The 16075-nt window shown below is 47.9% G+C and overlaps 1 protein-coding gene and 1 long non-coding RNA gene across 3 annotated transcripts in view; one reads left to right on the plus strand and one right to left on the minus strand.

The window, feature by feature from the left end:
- Positions 1-16075, minus strand: part of Grik4 (glutamate ionotropic receptor kainate type subunit 4) — a 430298-nt gene that overhangs the window by 72785 nt on the left and 341438 nt on the right. The window contains 2 exon segments of the mRNA XM_076924803.1: positions 932-1135; positions 7486-7593. Coding sequence (XP_076780918.1) covers positions 932-1135; positions 7486-7593 — 312 coding nt within the window.
- Positions 6773-14713, plus strand: LOC143439058 (uncharacterized). Of its 2 annotated transcripts, XR_013107508.1 has the most exons (3): positions 6806-6881; positions 12626-12684; positions 14360-14713. It is a non-coding gene; the product is annotated as an uncharacterized LOC143439058 (long non-coding RNA). The 2 variants fall into 2 exon arrangements; XR_013107507.1 differs by lacking the exon at positions 12626-12684 and having other exon boundaries at positions 6773-6881.

Below are 16075 nucleotides of genomic sequence, written 5' to 3' on the forward strand. Positions count from 1 at the left end.
AACTTAACACATCATTAAGCTTGAGTCCTTCAGACTGCTCATGTGTGAGGTACAGACAGCAATAGTCCAAAGAGATCAGAGATACTGCATGGAGAGCCCAGGACCATCAGCTCATGCTGGGAGGCCATGGAAGCTGCTCCTGCCCTTGAAATCACAGAGAGGAAATAAGGGTTCAAGCTTACATAAAGACCAAGATACGTACTGTCTGCATTCTGTCTTCTTCACCTGTCCTGGTCATTAAAACTCAACCGTAGAAACATGGACAGTGAATTGGCAATGCTTTCACTAATTTCTACAGTTGTTCATCATGTCTACAAGGAAAACAATATATTTTTTTCCCCAGAAGAATTTTTTTGTGCCCTTGCTTTAACCTGACAGAAGACTGGCATTCTGAAGTGACCTGGAGTTTAATCAAGTCACCCATCTATCCTAAAAACCGATAGCACATGCCGGTGCACCTTGGCTCTTGGTCTGTAAACAGACATCAATAATGGAGGAAAGAACACAAGAAGAAACGAGTGAGCCAACACCGAGACCCACACCTCTGACACTTCAGCCCTAGCTGAGATGTTGCCACATTTCCCTTTACATTTCTCCTACATCCAAATCAGCTGCTTTCCCAGGGCCCATCCAAGCTGGGACAAGGGAGTGTCAGTGAGCAACAAAACCATCACAGCCAACAAACAAAACACAGGGATCGTCTACAAATAGAACCCAAAGTCCAAATCCAACTTGCTCCAGTGCTGGCTGGGGAGAACCCTGGAATAGGAATCATAGCAATCATTTTTTTTAACATTTAGCTCACTAAAGATTTCTGGAAGGGATAGGTGGAGATAAGTATGACTGGCCAAGTACGTGAGGCAGAGAGCAGATACCATATCCCCCAGCACCCTCCCATCCCCACATAGGTCCAGACCACTGAACTCCTTACCCGAGCAATCAGCTCCCCAACCATGCCTGTCCAGGTACCGTTGGCCTCAGGCACGCCGTAAACACCATCCCCAACGAGGCGGATCTTGTAGTTGAACCGTAGGATCTCAGCCAACTCCTTGAGCATGTCCACGCAGAATCCCTCGTACCTGTCATTGCCTTCCATCTCCTGGTGGTTGCCTTTCAGCATTAAATACGGGTTTTCCTGCAGCGAAACTGGGCAGCTGTCAGTCTCATCTTAGCCTTGGCATTGTAGCCATGGGGGGATGGGGAGGGCTGAGCAAAGGAAGCCAGGGACTTGAGGGGATAGGAGGAGGGATGTAGCTTGAGCAACAGGCAGCCTTCGAAGTGGTAATCAGCTCCATCTTCTACTTACTCCCCAAAGTCCTCCTTTGGGGCATTTTCTCATCAGGAACACACATGAATCCCACTGCATAAGGCCAAGGTGAAACCCTTTTATGATATTAGAAGTCATCATTTTTGCCTTCTATGCACAGACCTATTGTTAAAGAATACAAAGATCCTTCCAAGATAGCAGGCCAAGTAAAAACACAGACACGACGAATGGATAAAGACAATATGATGCACGCATAGGAATATCACTTAGCCAGAAAGCAAAATGAATTCATATCATCTGTTAAAAAAAAAAGCTAGAAATTGAGGTTATCATGTTAAGAAATAACTCCAACTCAGAAAGAAATGTTAAAGCACATATTGTTTTAAAAGAAAAAAAAACATGTTTCCTATACATGCCTTTAATCCCAGCACTTGGGAGGCAGAGGCAGGCAGATCTCTGTGAGGTTGGGGGCCACCTGGTCTACGTAGCAAGATCCTGTATAAAAGTTTAAAAGACCATTCAGATAAGCAAACAGCTGTACTGCAAGGCAGAGAGCACTGGGAAGCAAGCAGGCCACTCTGGTAGATGTCTAGAGACAGTGCCACAGAAAAGGGAGACCCACACAGGCTCTTGGCAGGGAGATGTGGAAACCCGGGTAGACAAAAAGGTGGAGGGTTGGCCATTCTGGGCCAGGGAAGGACACACTCAGACAATTCCCTGTGAGAAGGGGTGTGGTCCATGAGAGGGCTCCAGTGTAAGTGACCCATGGTGATGCCGAAAGGGTTAGGAGGAGAAAGAGAGAGTGATGTAATAGGCAAAGCATGGATCTGGATGTGGGATGAGGCCACTGTATGCAAATGAGATGGAATGGAGAAACATCTTGGGTTTTGAAGACATAAAACTGTGATTAATAAAAAATACTAAGTGCTGACAAGGAGCACGCTCTATCGTGGTATACGACCGAGTCCTGAGCACATGTGACTCAGGCAAGACCAGAGAGAGCTAGAAGAATGTAAAGTCATAGGAAGTCAGCTCCATGCCTGACTATGCTTCAGGAGCAGAGAACAGGGGTCCTAAGATCCTTGGCATCTGTATCGATGAGTGGTCACACTGGAGTCACATTGGCCATGGATGGCTGGGCAGGAAAGAAGACCAGGGGCATACTGGGGTTGGAATGAGGGTCGTCTATACGGAGGCCTGGGGCGGGGGAGAGCAATGGAGATTAAACATGCTGGTAAGGGCAAGAAGGGCAGAAGTTTGGAAGCAGAGAGACTGTGGGGCATCATGGGAAAGAACTAATGCAAGACAGGCTAAGAGTGATGGAGAACCACACCTTCAAGGGGACCTAATTTTGGAAAGGATGGAGAGAGAAGAGTAGCCGTGTAGCATGATAGCACCAGCAACCAGAGGCCGACAATGAGGAGTGAAGGGGTCTGAAAGTCCATGGGAAGAAGTCAGAAGAAGGAGAACATGGCCATTCCTACTTGGAAAAGAGCACACTGTGCACTGCTGCTGCTGGGTCTTGGTTCCAAGACCTTTCCAAGCAGGCATGGAAGGTGTGTGGGACTACAAGAATCTAAGTGTAAATGAATAAAGGAATGCATGGCCAACTAGAGAAGGTGGGAGGTGGATACATCAGGAAGGCTCACAAAGATGCTCTCTACCTCAAAGTCACGCCTCTCTGTGCCCAAGAATGTGCCCTCTGAGATGCCCTGTTGTATGGTAGTCTCTTCAGGCGGTATGGTGATGGACTCCTTTTAAGAGGTGAGAGGACAGGTGTCATGTGATGACAGGTGACAAGGAATTCCTGCAAATCAGGGAAGTTGGAGAAGGCAGAACCGGAGGGGTCACCTGTGGACCCAGATTCCCGGAAGCACTGGGTGGAGACAAAGCTGGGAAGAGGCCTTGGGCGTGGTACATGTGCAGATACAGAGAAGAGGCAAGCTGGTGCCAGCTTGAGTCGTGCAGGGAGCACGTGGCTGTAAAGGTCCAAGTCATGTGCCGAGTGTGGGTCTGCAGAGCTGCACGGGGGCTGGGCCTGACTGGTAGAGAAAGAGATGCATACAGGGATTATGGAGGCACCACCAGAGAAACAGCTGAGCACCCCAGCAGAGGGATATGTGTAATGCTGAGTTCAGAGGGGGCTTCTACACCGAGCGATGGAGGGCCAGACCGATCAGAGATCTGGGAGGTGGGGAGCAGTTTGAGCATCATGAATATGGAATGTTGTGTGTCCCATCAGGGGCAGGTTGTATGTCAGGGGTGTGGGCTCTGAGTTGAAGGTGCTGTGGGGCTCGACTTGTGATGGAGTCCACGGTCATGGCAATGAGATGAGTTAGTCTCCTCGCCTACCACACAGGTTGTCCTCAGCTCAAGGACCTCTCCACAACACATTCATCTCCATGCTGTCCCCGCTAAACTAACTCATGCTGACCCTGGAGTCACATTGCTTCTGACACTGATGCATTTGTTAGAATTGCCCCTAGACTCAGGCCAAGGTGTCTCTGGAAATCATCCAATGCTTCCTCTTCTCACGAGGCTGTGTGGCTCCCAGGTGTGGCTCCCAGATGTGGCTCCCAGGTGTGGCTCCCAGGTGTGGCTCCCAGGTGTGGCTCCCAGGTGTGGCATGAGTGGGGTCTGAGGCCATTACTTCCCTCATTGTCACCCTTGTCACCCCCTGATACCTGTTGATTATGAGTGAGAAAGGCCTCTGCCTCGTGGACAGCACATGGCTGAGGGGGTTCTACTCTAGAACGAGATTTTTTTTTTTTAGTCTAAGAAATTCTCCTTCTACTTACCCTACTCTCAAGTTCACTTGGAATCTACTGTTCAAAGGAAATGCTCACAGGGCTGATCTTGGAGGGAAGAGAGAGAGGTACGGGACAGCGGAAGGATCAGCAGGCCTGGGGCTCACTGGCACTTGGACAAATAAGGGAGGCTGAGCGCTGGCTTGTCCTCAGCTGGGATGCTGGGAGAACCTGAGGTGACACTTCAGCTATGTGTTTAACGTGGGACCCAACAAGGAAAATGTGCTCTGAAAAATGGAAGCTGGGGCTGATCCCGCCCACGTGTCCCTGGCGGGAGTGAGGTCACGTGGCTCTGTCCGGAATTACGGGATGATCGCTCAGGAATCACCACTTGCTGGATCGCACAGGGCTTGATTAGCGCCTTTGTTCCTAGTAAAAGTTTGGTTCGGACGGGCCACCTCAGCCACATCTGCACAGGAAACAGGCTCTGGTTTCCTTTAATGTAACTTCACACAGCTTTAAACTTGCCAGCACCAACTTCTCACGAACTTCTGTGTTAATCTGCACATATAAATACAGTCATGCACGCGCATGCGCGCGCGCGCACACACACCCCAGTAACTTCCCTGTCTAAGAATATGACCTTCTGGCTTCAATACAGCAGAAACCTCTACCATAGTCAGATTCCAGACGTGAGGAGGGAAGAAGCACATATCCTAGCAGGTTCCTTGCTTCCTGCCCCAACTTTGCTTGGCTTTTCAAGCATTTCTCAAAACTCCTCCCTCCGATTCTGTTCAAAGGTATTTCCTCACTCAGACTCTAATTGTTAAGTTCCTATGTGTGTCAGGCACCCCAATAGTTGAGGCACTCTTATTCATGAAAGGGCATGTGAGAAATCCATGAGATAGCTCTGGTCAGAGGGGTGTGGAGAAAGTCTGGGGCAGAAAAGGCAGGAGTCACAAGGGAAGACTCCAGAATAAAGATGACCTTTGGGCTGGGGGAAGGTTTTCAGAGGGGAGGAAACAGCATCCTATCAAGGAAGTATGGGGAAGCAAGGAACCCTGAGCCCCCAGGCTACATGGAGTAATGCTTGATACGGTGATTTATTTAAGTATGATGGATTTAGAACACAAACTAAGAAGGAAATGTCTGGACAGTTGTGAGTGGCATGGGAAGATATACTTAGCAAGTGGAGGGGGAGCCTGGGAGGACTCCACTGGTGGCTGGGGACAAAGAGCACAGGAGCGGGCTGAACTCTGAACTAGGCTGTGAGATTGGTAGAAGGGGAGAGATTCAAGAAGTTCCACAGATAGAAAAGATGGATGGAGGGAGGGCCCAGCAGTCATGCCATGCCACGCCCTACCTTCCCTCCAAAAAACACAGCTCAGTTAGGTTGTTCCCAGTTCATAGCTGGATGAGGGTAAAGTACCACCTTCCTCGGTCTTCCTGGCATCCTAAAGTGGCTCAGGCGAGCAGAGAGGAGCTGGGCGCTGGAGAGACTGAGACCTGGGAGCCTGTTTCCCTTCCTTTTCTTCACTATTTCCTGCTAATGGGATGGGGTGAGGGGGGTGAGTAGCTCCCCCCTGTGTCTTGCCTCCACTCAGACACCACCCCTTTAAGGAGGCTCCTCTGACCACCTGGAAATTGATGCTGCCTGCCCTTGCTCCCAGACCACCTTCTAATGCACAGTTTGACCAGAGGTTAAGCATCTGTAACTCAAATGCCAGGCCTGAACTACTTCAAAATCGAAAACATTTTGAGTGCTAACAGGACCCTACCAGGTATTTCAGAGTCTAGGATAGCTCATTAGAGATATTCAACTAGCAATGTCTATGAAAAAAATTCCCAAACCTGAAAAAACACATGAAGTTGAAATATTTTGGAGTCCAAAGACATTCAACTAAGGAACACTCAATATCTGTTGACATTTTATGACCTGCCTTATACCCCACACCAAAACAGAAGGTTCTAACAGGCAGGAATTGTTGTGTTTAGTTCACTGATGTTTCCTGAGTACCTTGAAGAGTGCCAAGCATATGGACGTGCCCAATAAATAGTCCTCGGATGAACAAATGAAAACATTCAGCCGTCTTATCTCCAAGTGAAGGGAAGAATGAATGGCAGTGTGCACAGGATCCCAATCACTGTGGACTCAGGATTCTGGGTCATGCTTTCCCCTTTCCAACCCGTGCCCATTCTCAGGAAAGCCTGTCTTTCCCCTGCATTTCCTAAGCACCTAGCAACACTCTCCTTGGTTCTCCCTCCCCTCTGTCACTGCTTCCTGTGTTTCGCAGTCCATCTCAGATGTGGCTTTCTCAGGCTCTTTCCTCTACATCTCAAGCTCCAGCTTTCTGCCTCTTGTCTCTTCCCCCCTCCCCCCCCACTCTGTTTATGGTAGATAGGTAATCCCAGCCCACCCTTCCTGGACCTCAGGAGTTCCTGAAGGTAGTAATGGAGGACTATAGGCTTCCTTCATTTTCTTTAAAAAAAAAAATCAAGAGAAACAGATATGTTTGAAGACCTTGCACATCTATCTAGTAGGAGTTAGACTGTGCAGCTAGCCTATACATTGCCTTGCTTGAGGCTGAAAGAATATCAATGCGACTGTGCTAGTTATCTTTCCCTGGCAAGATGCTGTGTGGGGTGGGAAAATAACCCTTTGATTAGTTAGTATCAGAGTCGGGGAAGAACGAAGCAATTATTGCTTAACATGTAGTTGGCTTAACTGACGGATCTTTTGAAACGCGAGGTCTTCAGGGTTAGCGGTAACGCTAAGACCTTGGCTGTATACGTAGTTGACTTAGCCCATCTGCTCAATGAGAACCTCTTTGAAGATACGGGCCAATACATACTCATCTTTGATTTTTGTGAGTAAGCAGAGTGCCAGACACACAATGGGGGGGGGGGGGAGTTGGGAGGTGGACTTGGTAATTACTGAATAGAGATGAATCAAGTGGAAAGGCAGGTGGTTGGTTGACTTATGGATTCATTGAGAACTCTCTTGTCACTGCCTGGAAGTGAAGGATAGGCCATAGAAGTCCACAGACATTTAAGTGTCTACCTGAGGCTGCGTTGGGGAGCAGGCCTGGTTTTGGATATAGCAGCTACTAAGCAAAGCGGGCTTCTGGTAACGAGGGAATTATCTCAGAGGACTGGATTCAGTTTGTCCCAGCTCTGTTGGAAGGAAGGTCCCATTTCTAGGGATTCTAAGCAGCTATCCTAGTCACCCAGATCCCCCGGGAGAGGCATCTACACACTGTAGACTTGCTCCCCAGCTGCTCAGTGGTTCATCAGATATCATTTCCATACGAAACAGCAACTGGAGTGCAATTACAGCTGTCATAAATTGGCCTCTGCGCTGTGATTAGCATTTCTATCGTCTGTTCCCTGGGAAGCCCATGAGCAAGAGCTGGGGGAGGAGGAGGCCCCCTCGGGAGCTGCAGCTGGAGGCCCGAGAAACCCCCTGCTTACCAGGATGGTGGTGACGACCAGGGTGGTGTTGAAGAGACTGTCAGAAATGTTGGAGGCGTAGAGGCGGCTGTCCATGCTGAGACCCTCTGCCACATGCCACTGGCCAATCTGAGGAGACCAAGGGGGAGAGGATGGGAAGACTTGAGGAAGGGATGGATTGGGCTGCAGGCTGCTGGACTTGAGAGCAGAGAAGGACAATGTTCTACTGTGGGTAGAACCCAGGAGAGAAGGATGGGAGTGATATAGGAGAGCAATAGGCTAGACCAGAACTGGGGAACAGGATACAAGATTGGGGGTCTTGAGGTAAGGGGGATGTCAGAGTGAAGTCAGAAAGGATCAAAGACTTGGAAGAGATGAGAAAAAATAGAGAAATTAGTTAGGAGTATAGCATGGTGCAGAGAGGTTCTGACAGTGAGTAGGGCAGAGGGACAGAATTGTGTTATTTTCAAGCCTCTTTGGCTTTGGCCTGCCCTGGATAAACCCAATTATCTAGGTAAGAATAAGGATGGCAGCATGTACACTTGTCCACTTAAAAATGCCTAAGACAAAAAAAAATATTGGTGGCTCATGTCTGCACTTACAAGGTCAAGGCAGAAGGATTGCTTTAAGTTTGAAGTTAACCTGGGCTACCTGGTGAGTTCAGGGATAGCCTGGACTACATAGCGAGACTCCATCTCAACAAACAAAATCGTCATTAAGAGGATAGATACAAGATGAAAAGAAACTTGTATGGAGTAGACTTTGGTGAATGCTTGCTAAGGGCTGGGAATACAGCTCAGTTATGATGCCCTAGGTTCTATTCTTGGTACCTGAAAGCCTAAATGAAATCACACTGCTACAGAAGCAGAAACCTAAATGCGTATTGTACGGTTAAGCATATGGCTCAGTGAATAAGTCAGAAGAGGGAAGCATCAGGTCCTAGTCTCCTTCATCCTCTGCCTCACTGTGAGGTTCCCCCAGAGCTTCAGCTGTTCCAGCTAGAAATAAAAATGGAAATGTTCCTTTCCCTTCTCAGAACCCACAGATCATGTATGTACCAGTTTGATGCCACAGTTCCCATTCTAACCAGGAACATAAAACCCACTGTGCAACCTCAGTGATATCTCTGAGTCCCAAGAGTGCTTCTCTGTGTGTCAAATGAGAAGAATAACAGAAACTTCTAGTGGTTATGGTGAGAGGATGAATTTAACTTGGCACTCCATAAATGTTATTTTTTTCCATCCATTTCTTTGCTGTGTTTTAAAATTGTCCTTTATTGGTTTTATTTTTATCTTATTGTGGTTTAAAAAAAACATTTACATCGAGGGCTGGGGAGCTGGCTCGACTGCTAAAGTGCTTGCTGTACACACGTGATCCCCTGCATCCATGCTAAAACATAAAACAGCCAGGCACAGCAGTGTTGCGGTTTTAATCATTGCCCTAGGAAGGCTGAGGTGGGGGGATCTTGGAAGCTCGCTGGCCAGCTGGTCAAGACAAATTGGCAAGTTTTAGGTTCAGTGAGAGTCCTTGCATCAAAAAAATAACACAAAAAGAGCTAGAAAAGGATATCCTAAGTGGACATCTGGTTTCCATGTGTGCACACACCCACACATACAGATATGCACACACACACACACACACACACACACGTGAGCATACACATGCATACATAACATGCATACATAACATGCATACATGCAAAAATAAGATATACCCACTTAATCATGTTTGGTTGGTTTCAAGCTCCTGCCTCGACTTTGCAAGTGCTGACATGAGCCGTCATGTGCTCCTAACCAATTTTTGAGTATATATCCATATTATTGTGGACTATTCCATCACTCTGACAATCTTTAGGGGGCTCTGACAGAACAGAACACTGTTTGTAATCGACCTTATATTACATAAGTATATTATAAACAAACAATACAGAATACAAGGATATAAAAGTCTATGAATAATGCATACGTATACAATACACATATATTTGATGCCATATAATTCTGGTGGCTAAACTCCAGACAAGTCACTTCTGTTGCTGTGTAGTTGGGGTTTACATCCATAAAAGATAACTGATGGCTGCCTGCATCCCCAGTGATGCACATGGACCCCTCTCCCAGGCACCAGCAGCAGCTTCCCTGGAAAACTCCCAAAAGCCCTGCAATCGCTCCTGTCGCTTTCCTCTGGAAGCAGGCTCTGAGTTTGCCTTCAGATTCCTCACCAACAACGAAGGCTTAGCTCTGCCTTGCTCTTATCCATACTCCATGGAACCAGAGGGCTCAGAGTCACAGTAAGGAGAAGCCAGCAACCTGCCTTTCTGCTTTGGAGAAGGTGGAGCATGCAGAGGGAAGGTCCAACCCAGGGCCACCTTGGACCACCACCTAGGATCTCTGGTGGCCCTCCAGGACTGCGCATGAACCCATGGGTTGTGACAGGTGAGCCTTACTGGTGGCAAAGAGTAGATAAGCTAGAGTTTCTCTCCATAACCCCAGAAGGATGCCACCAGGAAACTGGTTCGGCTTTCTCCAGCTCTGCAGTGGTTCTATGAACACTATGTGCTTTGTTTTATATACAGTAAGGAATCCCACCCAGCTTCTCTGAGAACCCACAGCCCATCGGCTGAGAAGCCTGAACCATAAACCCTGTGCTTCTAAACCCCAGATGAATCTTCCCGTGGAGCCCCAGAGCTCGGCTTCCTGAGCCTTTTAGCTGTGTATTTGCTTCCTGGTGGGTCTCCCCCATTAGCATTTTGCATGCTCAGCCCCCAGAACCTTGCTCCTGGCGGTGGAAGCAGAGAATGCCACTGTCTCCTATCTGCACTTTACTCTTGCTGGCCAAACATGGGCACAACACAGATGAGCTCCCCTGGGGCTTCTGGCGGTCCTACTGCCTCTCAAAGGGACATGTCAGGGGACATCTTTGTCTGATTCCCCGCCCCTCTTCTTTCTAAAGGGACAAGGATGAGAAGTTGATTGTGCTGTGAGATTTCCAAACAGGGGGTGGGGGATGGGTAATAATTACAGGACACCTGTTGTGTCACATACAGCATTCTGTCACCTCTTTGAAGTCCCCATCATAGTTTGGAGGTGGCATGGTGTTTCTGTTTTATTAATTAAGAAATGTGCTCAGATGGGCTTAATGGGTCCTCTCCTAAGGCCACAGCTGGTGGCTGTGCCACAGGTTCGAATCTAGAGCCAGATTCTAAGTCTCTGATTTTTCCCAACTCTCTCGATGTCTTTTAGTGAGGACACTAGTGTGTGTGTGTGTGTGTGTGTGTGTTGTGTTGTGTTTTGTTTTTTAATCTGAGCAGATCAGACTAAGCAGGAAGTGACTTCAGAAGCCTCTCAGCCACCCAGTATAAACCTTGGGAGCATAACGTTCTTCTCCCTAGTCCCAACACTCCATAAATCCAATAGGAATCTCTCTCTTCCTAGGGGCTGTTTTCCTGTCTTTGAAATGTGTGTAATTGGTTCCCGGTAGTCTGTTAGGCTGGGAAGAACTTTACCTGGGCGAGAGAAACATAAAACCAAGTAGGCTAGGTGCCAGCATTTGGATGTTCGAGACAAGACTGAACTTCTTAGCAGCCTGTTGTCACCCTGGACTTCCACCTCACACCAGCGAGGCCACCTGCTCAAAGCAGCGCCAGCTCCTTAGCTACACTCAAGCAACAAATTGGGTTCCTACAAACAGCCATGGGTGGAAAAGATGTTTTTCCATAGCCAGATATGACAGCCTTAGCAATGGACCCTCTAAAGACGTCACCCCTGGGGACCTAGCAAATACACTAATTAACCCTGAGCTCCCGTTAAGAAATGAGTCTCCCACCCACTCTCATGTTAGCCTCCAGAAATTAATAGACCCAGCAGCTCCAACAAAGCGGTGTGGCAGCTATTAGCTGGAGCAATCTAATTGCAGAAAGACAGTGGGAAGGGGAAAGCTGGTAGAGCCAGGTGCCCTGGGATACAGGCTAATTGCCCCACCTACTGGGCACCATCCATGCCACACATGTGCAGGGGTGGGCAGGAGATTTCACTCTCCCAGCACAAGATTTGTGCCTCTAACTGCAGCCAAATCCCCTTGCTTCACCTCCATGATACTTGCCCCCTCCCAAGTCTTTTGGCAGACCCCGCTGTTTTGCCCACAAGCACAGGCTTCAGTTCTCCTCAGATTACACCTCTGCCTCTTGCTTGCTTGCTGTGCTTTTCCATCATTTTAGAGGCCCTGGGGGCTACAGTGGAGGGAGAGAGGGAAGGAAGGCATGTATGTATCTGGGTAGGGCCACAGCTAGCCCCTATTTTATGGCATCTTAACTCAAGGAAGAAGACCTCTGTAACCCCAGCTGATGTGGTCCAGCCTGTGAACGGCTGAGCATGCAGAGATGATGCTGGATTTCAGTCCCATCTGGTCCTTGAGCATATAGCACCATCTGCACCCTCCAGAAGGAGGCCCCCACGTTGGAGGACCTCCTTTTACCCTGGTTTCTCTGCTTACGAATGGTGTGACCTCGTGTAGGTTACGTATGCCTCAGAGTCTCTTTTCCCATCTGTAAGATGGGAATTAAAATACCACTTGGTGCCTCAAAGAGATTTTCAGATTAGTTCAAGTACTGTGTTAGTCAGCATCCATTAGAGTGCCATTGTTGGGGCCAAAAGACACAGTCTCTTCTGTGTTCTTGAAGTGCTCCGTGCTTCGATTTTAGCTTATTAGATGGATTAGGCACGTGCCAACGACTTCGGTTTTCAGACCAGCAGCACCACCACAAGAAACTTAGTGAGGAAGTCAAGGGACAGGACCAACAATCTGGGTTGTTAGCAGCCTTGCAAGCTGTTCTGACTTTTGCCTGGGCTGTTGCAGAACACAAAGAACAACTGAGTGATGAACAGGACCCGGGGACTAAGTAGGGCACTGAGACTCACGGCCATGGGGTGGGGGCACACCAGTGTCACTGAGGAGGTGTTTCAAAACTGGCGCTCCTAGAATAAGAGGTCTCAGTTCCTAGATTCTACCAACTTCTGTGGTAAAAACATTTCCAGTCAATACCATGTTTCATACAGTGCCCATGGCCAGGAAGCCATGTACAATGGGCTCTCCACAGCTGAAGTAAGCTGTCTTTCCCATGTAACAGATGCCAACTCTGCTAACAGGTTCCATGCTATGTCCTCAGGTGCACAGCAATCTCATCTCACTCTATCAGAAAACAGATTCGAGTCCTGCTAAGTCAAGGTATCCAAGTCACGGGATGGATAAGTGGGAAAATTATGATGCTAAATAAGACCCACCGAATGAATGCTTGATTGTGATCACAGCCGTACAAACAAATGGATATACATCCCAGTTCTCAGATTGCTGAGGCAAGAATTGTTGAGAGTTCAAGGCTATCCTGGAGTGTTGGTCCCCATTTTGACCCTGGTTTGGGCCTTGTGGACAAACACAAGCCTAGCTCGAGTTTCTGTGGCCTTGTGAGAGAGTCTAAGCCTGACCTGGTTTGAGACCTGTTTCAGTCACTTCCATACCGGGTGACTCAGCAAGACCTGTTTGGTCCTGCCTCTGCCCCTGCTGTTGCTGATGTAAAGCTTTGCCATTGGCCCTGTCAGTCACCCCATACCCTCTGTCACCCTTCCCCACCGGCTATGTCACCTCACCCCACTCAAACCCCTCCTCCCTATGCTCCAAGTTTATATAAACAAGAGGTTGTTACATTAAAGTTGAATTCCTGCTTTGACAAGACTCCCAGGGAGCCGTCAACACTCACCATCCCACTCAGCTCCAGAGAGACCCGGGTTGGACTGGGATCTCTCTCCTCTCACCTGGACCTGCTGGCAAGGAGCCAACACTGGAGTACATAATAAGTTCAAGGCCAGCATGGACTATGTTTTGAGACCTTCATCTCAAATTCAAAACAAACAAGCAAACAAATGTGTGGTCTTTCTGAATCCTGAATCCAAGCCCACTGAAAGAAACATTTTTTTTTTTTTTTGATGGAGACGCTTAGCCAAACATGAAAACTTAGGCAAATATAACTAACATGGGATGGAATTACCCATGCATAGAAAGTATCATTTAACCCAAATCCCCTAGGGCTACAGATCAATATAAATTAATAATTTTCTTTCTCCTTCAGGCACCAAATTTTGCAGGTCTCACTTATGTATTCAAAAGTACTTATTTTCTTCTTAAGGGAGCCACAGGTTTTTCTGGCTCCTAAACTGAATGGGATTTACCTTAAAGTGTGGCACAGGCATTAGGAAGCAGGTTCCAACATCATGGTGTGGATGTATCTCTGCCCTAGGATTCCTGCAGTGAGCTGACTGCTTACATTTCCTCCCCATTATAAAGGGATCTATCTATTTAAAGCTCCTACTGTGTGCTTCTTTCCTCATGGTGGGCTGTTGTTTCTTGCTTCTAGCAGGACAATTGATTCTGAGTCCCTGTCCTGGAAGAGCTGAACAGGGCTTAACAACCCCGGAAGGAGAAGTGGACTGGTGGAAGGAAAGATTAGACAATGAGGGCTCTAGAGGATGGGCTCTGTGGTTTAGATAGGAGCTCTCCACAGTCCTTTGAGAAGTGGTGACTGTCATGGAATGCACATCAGGCACGGGGATTGGGTCTGCCGTGAGACCCTCAGTCAACATAAGTAAGATGGTTACTACAAAGAGTGGTTGTTCAGGGGCCCGACTACAGGCATTTGCTGCTGCTCCTTGTCTTACTCTGTCCTAATCCCAAGGGCCTGTCTCAGTGTCTCATTTCTCGGAACTGAAAGAATATTACTCGGAGTCGGGAGACCCAACTATGCTAGTGCCTATTCCTGTGACCACAGGACCCTGTGAGCCTCCCGGCTCTTGCTGAAGCTTTTGAAGTCTGGAAGACACTGTGAGCCTCTCTGTTCTTGTCCTTACAGGGCAGCAGCCAGCCATACCCCCAGAATCTCCTCTTCAGTTACAGCATCCTCTGCTTAGAAACCCTACAGTTCTGTTCCATGTTGGTTCAGACACAGAGGCCAGAAGTCATACTGCATCGTGTTGGACCTACAAGACACCACATGCCAGTTCATTGCCATGTCCTTGGGATACTCCCTGCTATGTATGGTCTCTGCATGTACCATTCCTGGCCTGGAATTCTACCAGCCACGTGATCTCCTAACCCCAGCTCTCTTTCAGCCAGTTCAGGGGGTGGGGGTGGCAAATCATGGCTTGTAAGCTTAATTCGACCACTGTTTGTTTTTGCAAATAAAGTTTTATTGGCATACAGCTGGGCCTGTTCGCTTCTGCATAGTCTGTGAGTGCTTTCATTCACAAGGGCCGAGTTGCAACAGTAATTCTGGGTGTCTGCAAATGGTCAAGCATCTACCTTCTAGGTGTCATAGAACATGCTTGCTCACCTTCATCCACTTCTCAACCATTTCCTTTAAGCCTCTGCCTAAAAACCGCTTCCTCCAGAAAGCCTGTCTTCTCTTCCGTCAGCCTTCTGAACATCTGTCCTGCCTGTCCATCTTACTATGGCATAAGCCGTATAAGAACAACGAGAGCGACTTGGTTAGCTTGCCCTCTTCTCCCCAGGGCTTGGCTCATTGCCTCACGTCTCATAGATGCTCAATTAAATATAACCGAACAAATGCACCAGAAACTTTATCTCATTTAATCCCCAGCAAATCTACAAGAGGCAGACCATTTTATATTCATTTTAAAGATTTTTTTTTTTAAAGCCTTGCATACCAGCAAGGTTAGGTAATTAAAGTCTCCACGGTCACAGTCCGATAAGCACCACAATGGAGATTCAAACAGACTTTCTCCATCACCAGAGCCCATGCTCGTAACCACTGCATTATCTGGTTAGAAAGGGTCAAGACCGTAACCATGGGAACCAGCTTAGCACAGTTCCTGGCATTGGCAGAACCTGCATAAACTTCTCCAAGCCCCTCCCCAGCTCTGCCCAATACTTTCCTTCTCAGCTGTCAAATAGAAGCCCTCAGGACCTTTTCTGGAGGGTTAGGGACTTGGAAAATTATCAGCCCCAGTGACTAGCATTCCTTGCTGCTGCTGGGAGCCCCGAGGACCCTGTAGCTCACAGCCCACTCCCTGCTGTCTAAAGGTGCTTAGGGGTGTCTTTTGGCCACTTTGTTCTTTTTTAAGTAAGTAAAAAGGGATCGTTTTTTCAAACCTAAAGGGACTTGCTCACATCGTTACACCCCGCCCCGCATCCGCAGAGGTGCACACGACACTAGAACATTTACTAGTTTGTACACATTTAGACAGCTGCTCTTTGTACTCGGCTCCATGGAGACCCAGCTTCTTCTACGGGGGTTGATGAAACCCTAAGCCCTGCTCCAGAGTCAGAGGCTTCAAATACTTATTGATCTTTGCTTGCTGGGCCCTGGCCCATGTGGTTTCCTTTCATAACTTTCCCTGCTTCTGTGTAGCAAGCCGTGTCATCAGTCACACCTGAGAAACGCAGGTTTCTCACTGGTACTTTGGAAACAGTAAAAAAAAAAAAAAAAAAAAAAACTGCTTGAAGTAAGTACGTGTGTACAAGGTTAATGATGAATAAATGAACCAACCCAAATCTCAGAACTAACAAGCAACCCGCTGAGCATCAACAGCCGATGGGAATCAAATTA

The sequence above is a fragment of the Arvicanthis niloticus genome, chromosome 26 (genome assembly GCF_011762505.2).
Source record: "Arvicanthis niloticus isolate mArvNil1 chromosome 26, mArvNil1.pat.X, whole genome shotgun sequence".
Taxonomy (NCBI): Eukaryota; Metazoa; Chordata; class Mammalia; order Rodentia; family Muridae; genus Arvicanthis; species Arvicanthis niloticus.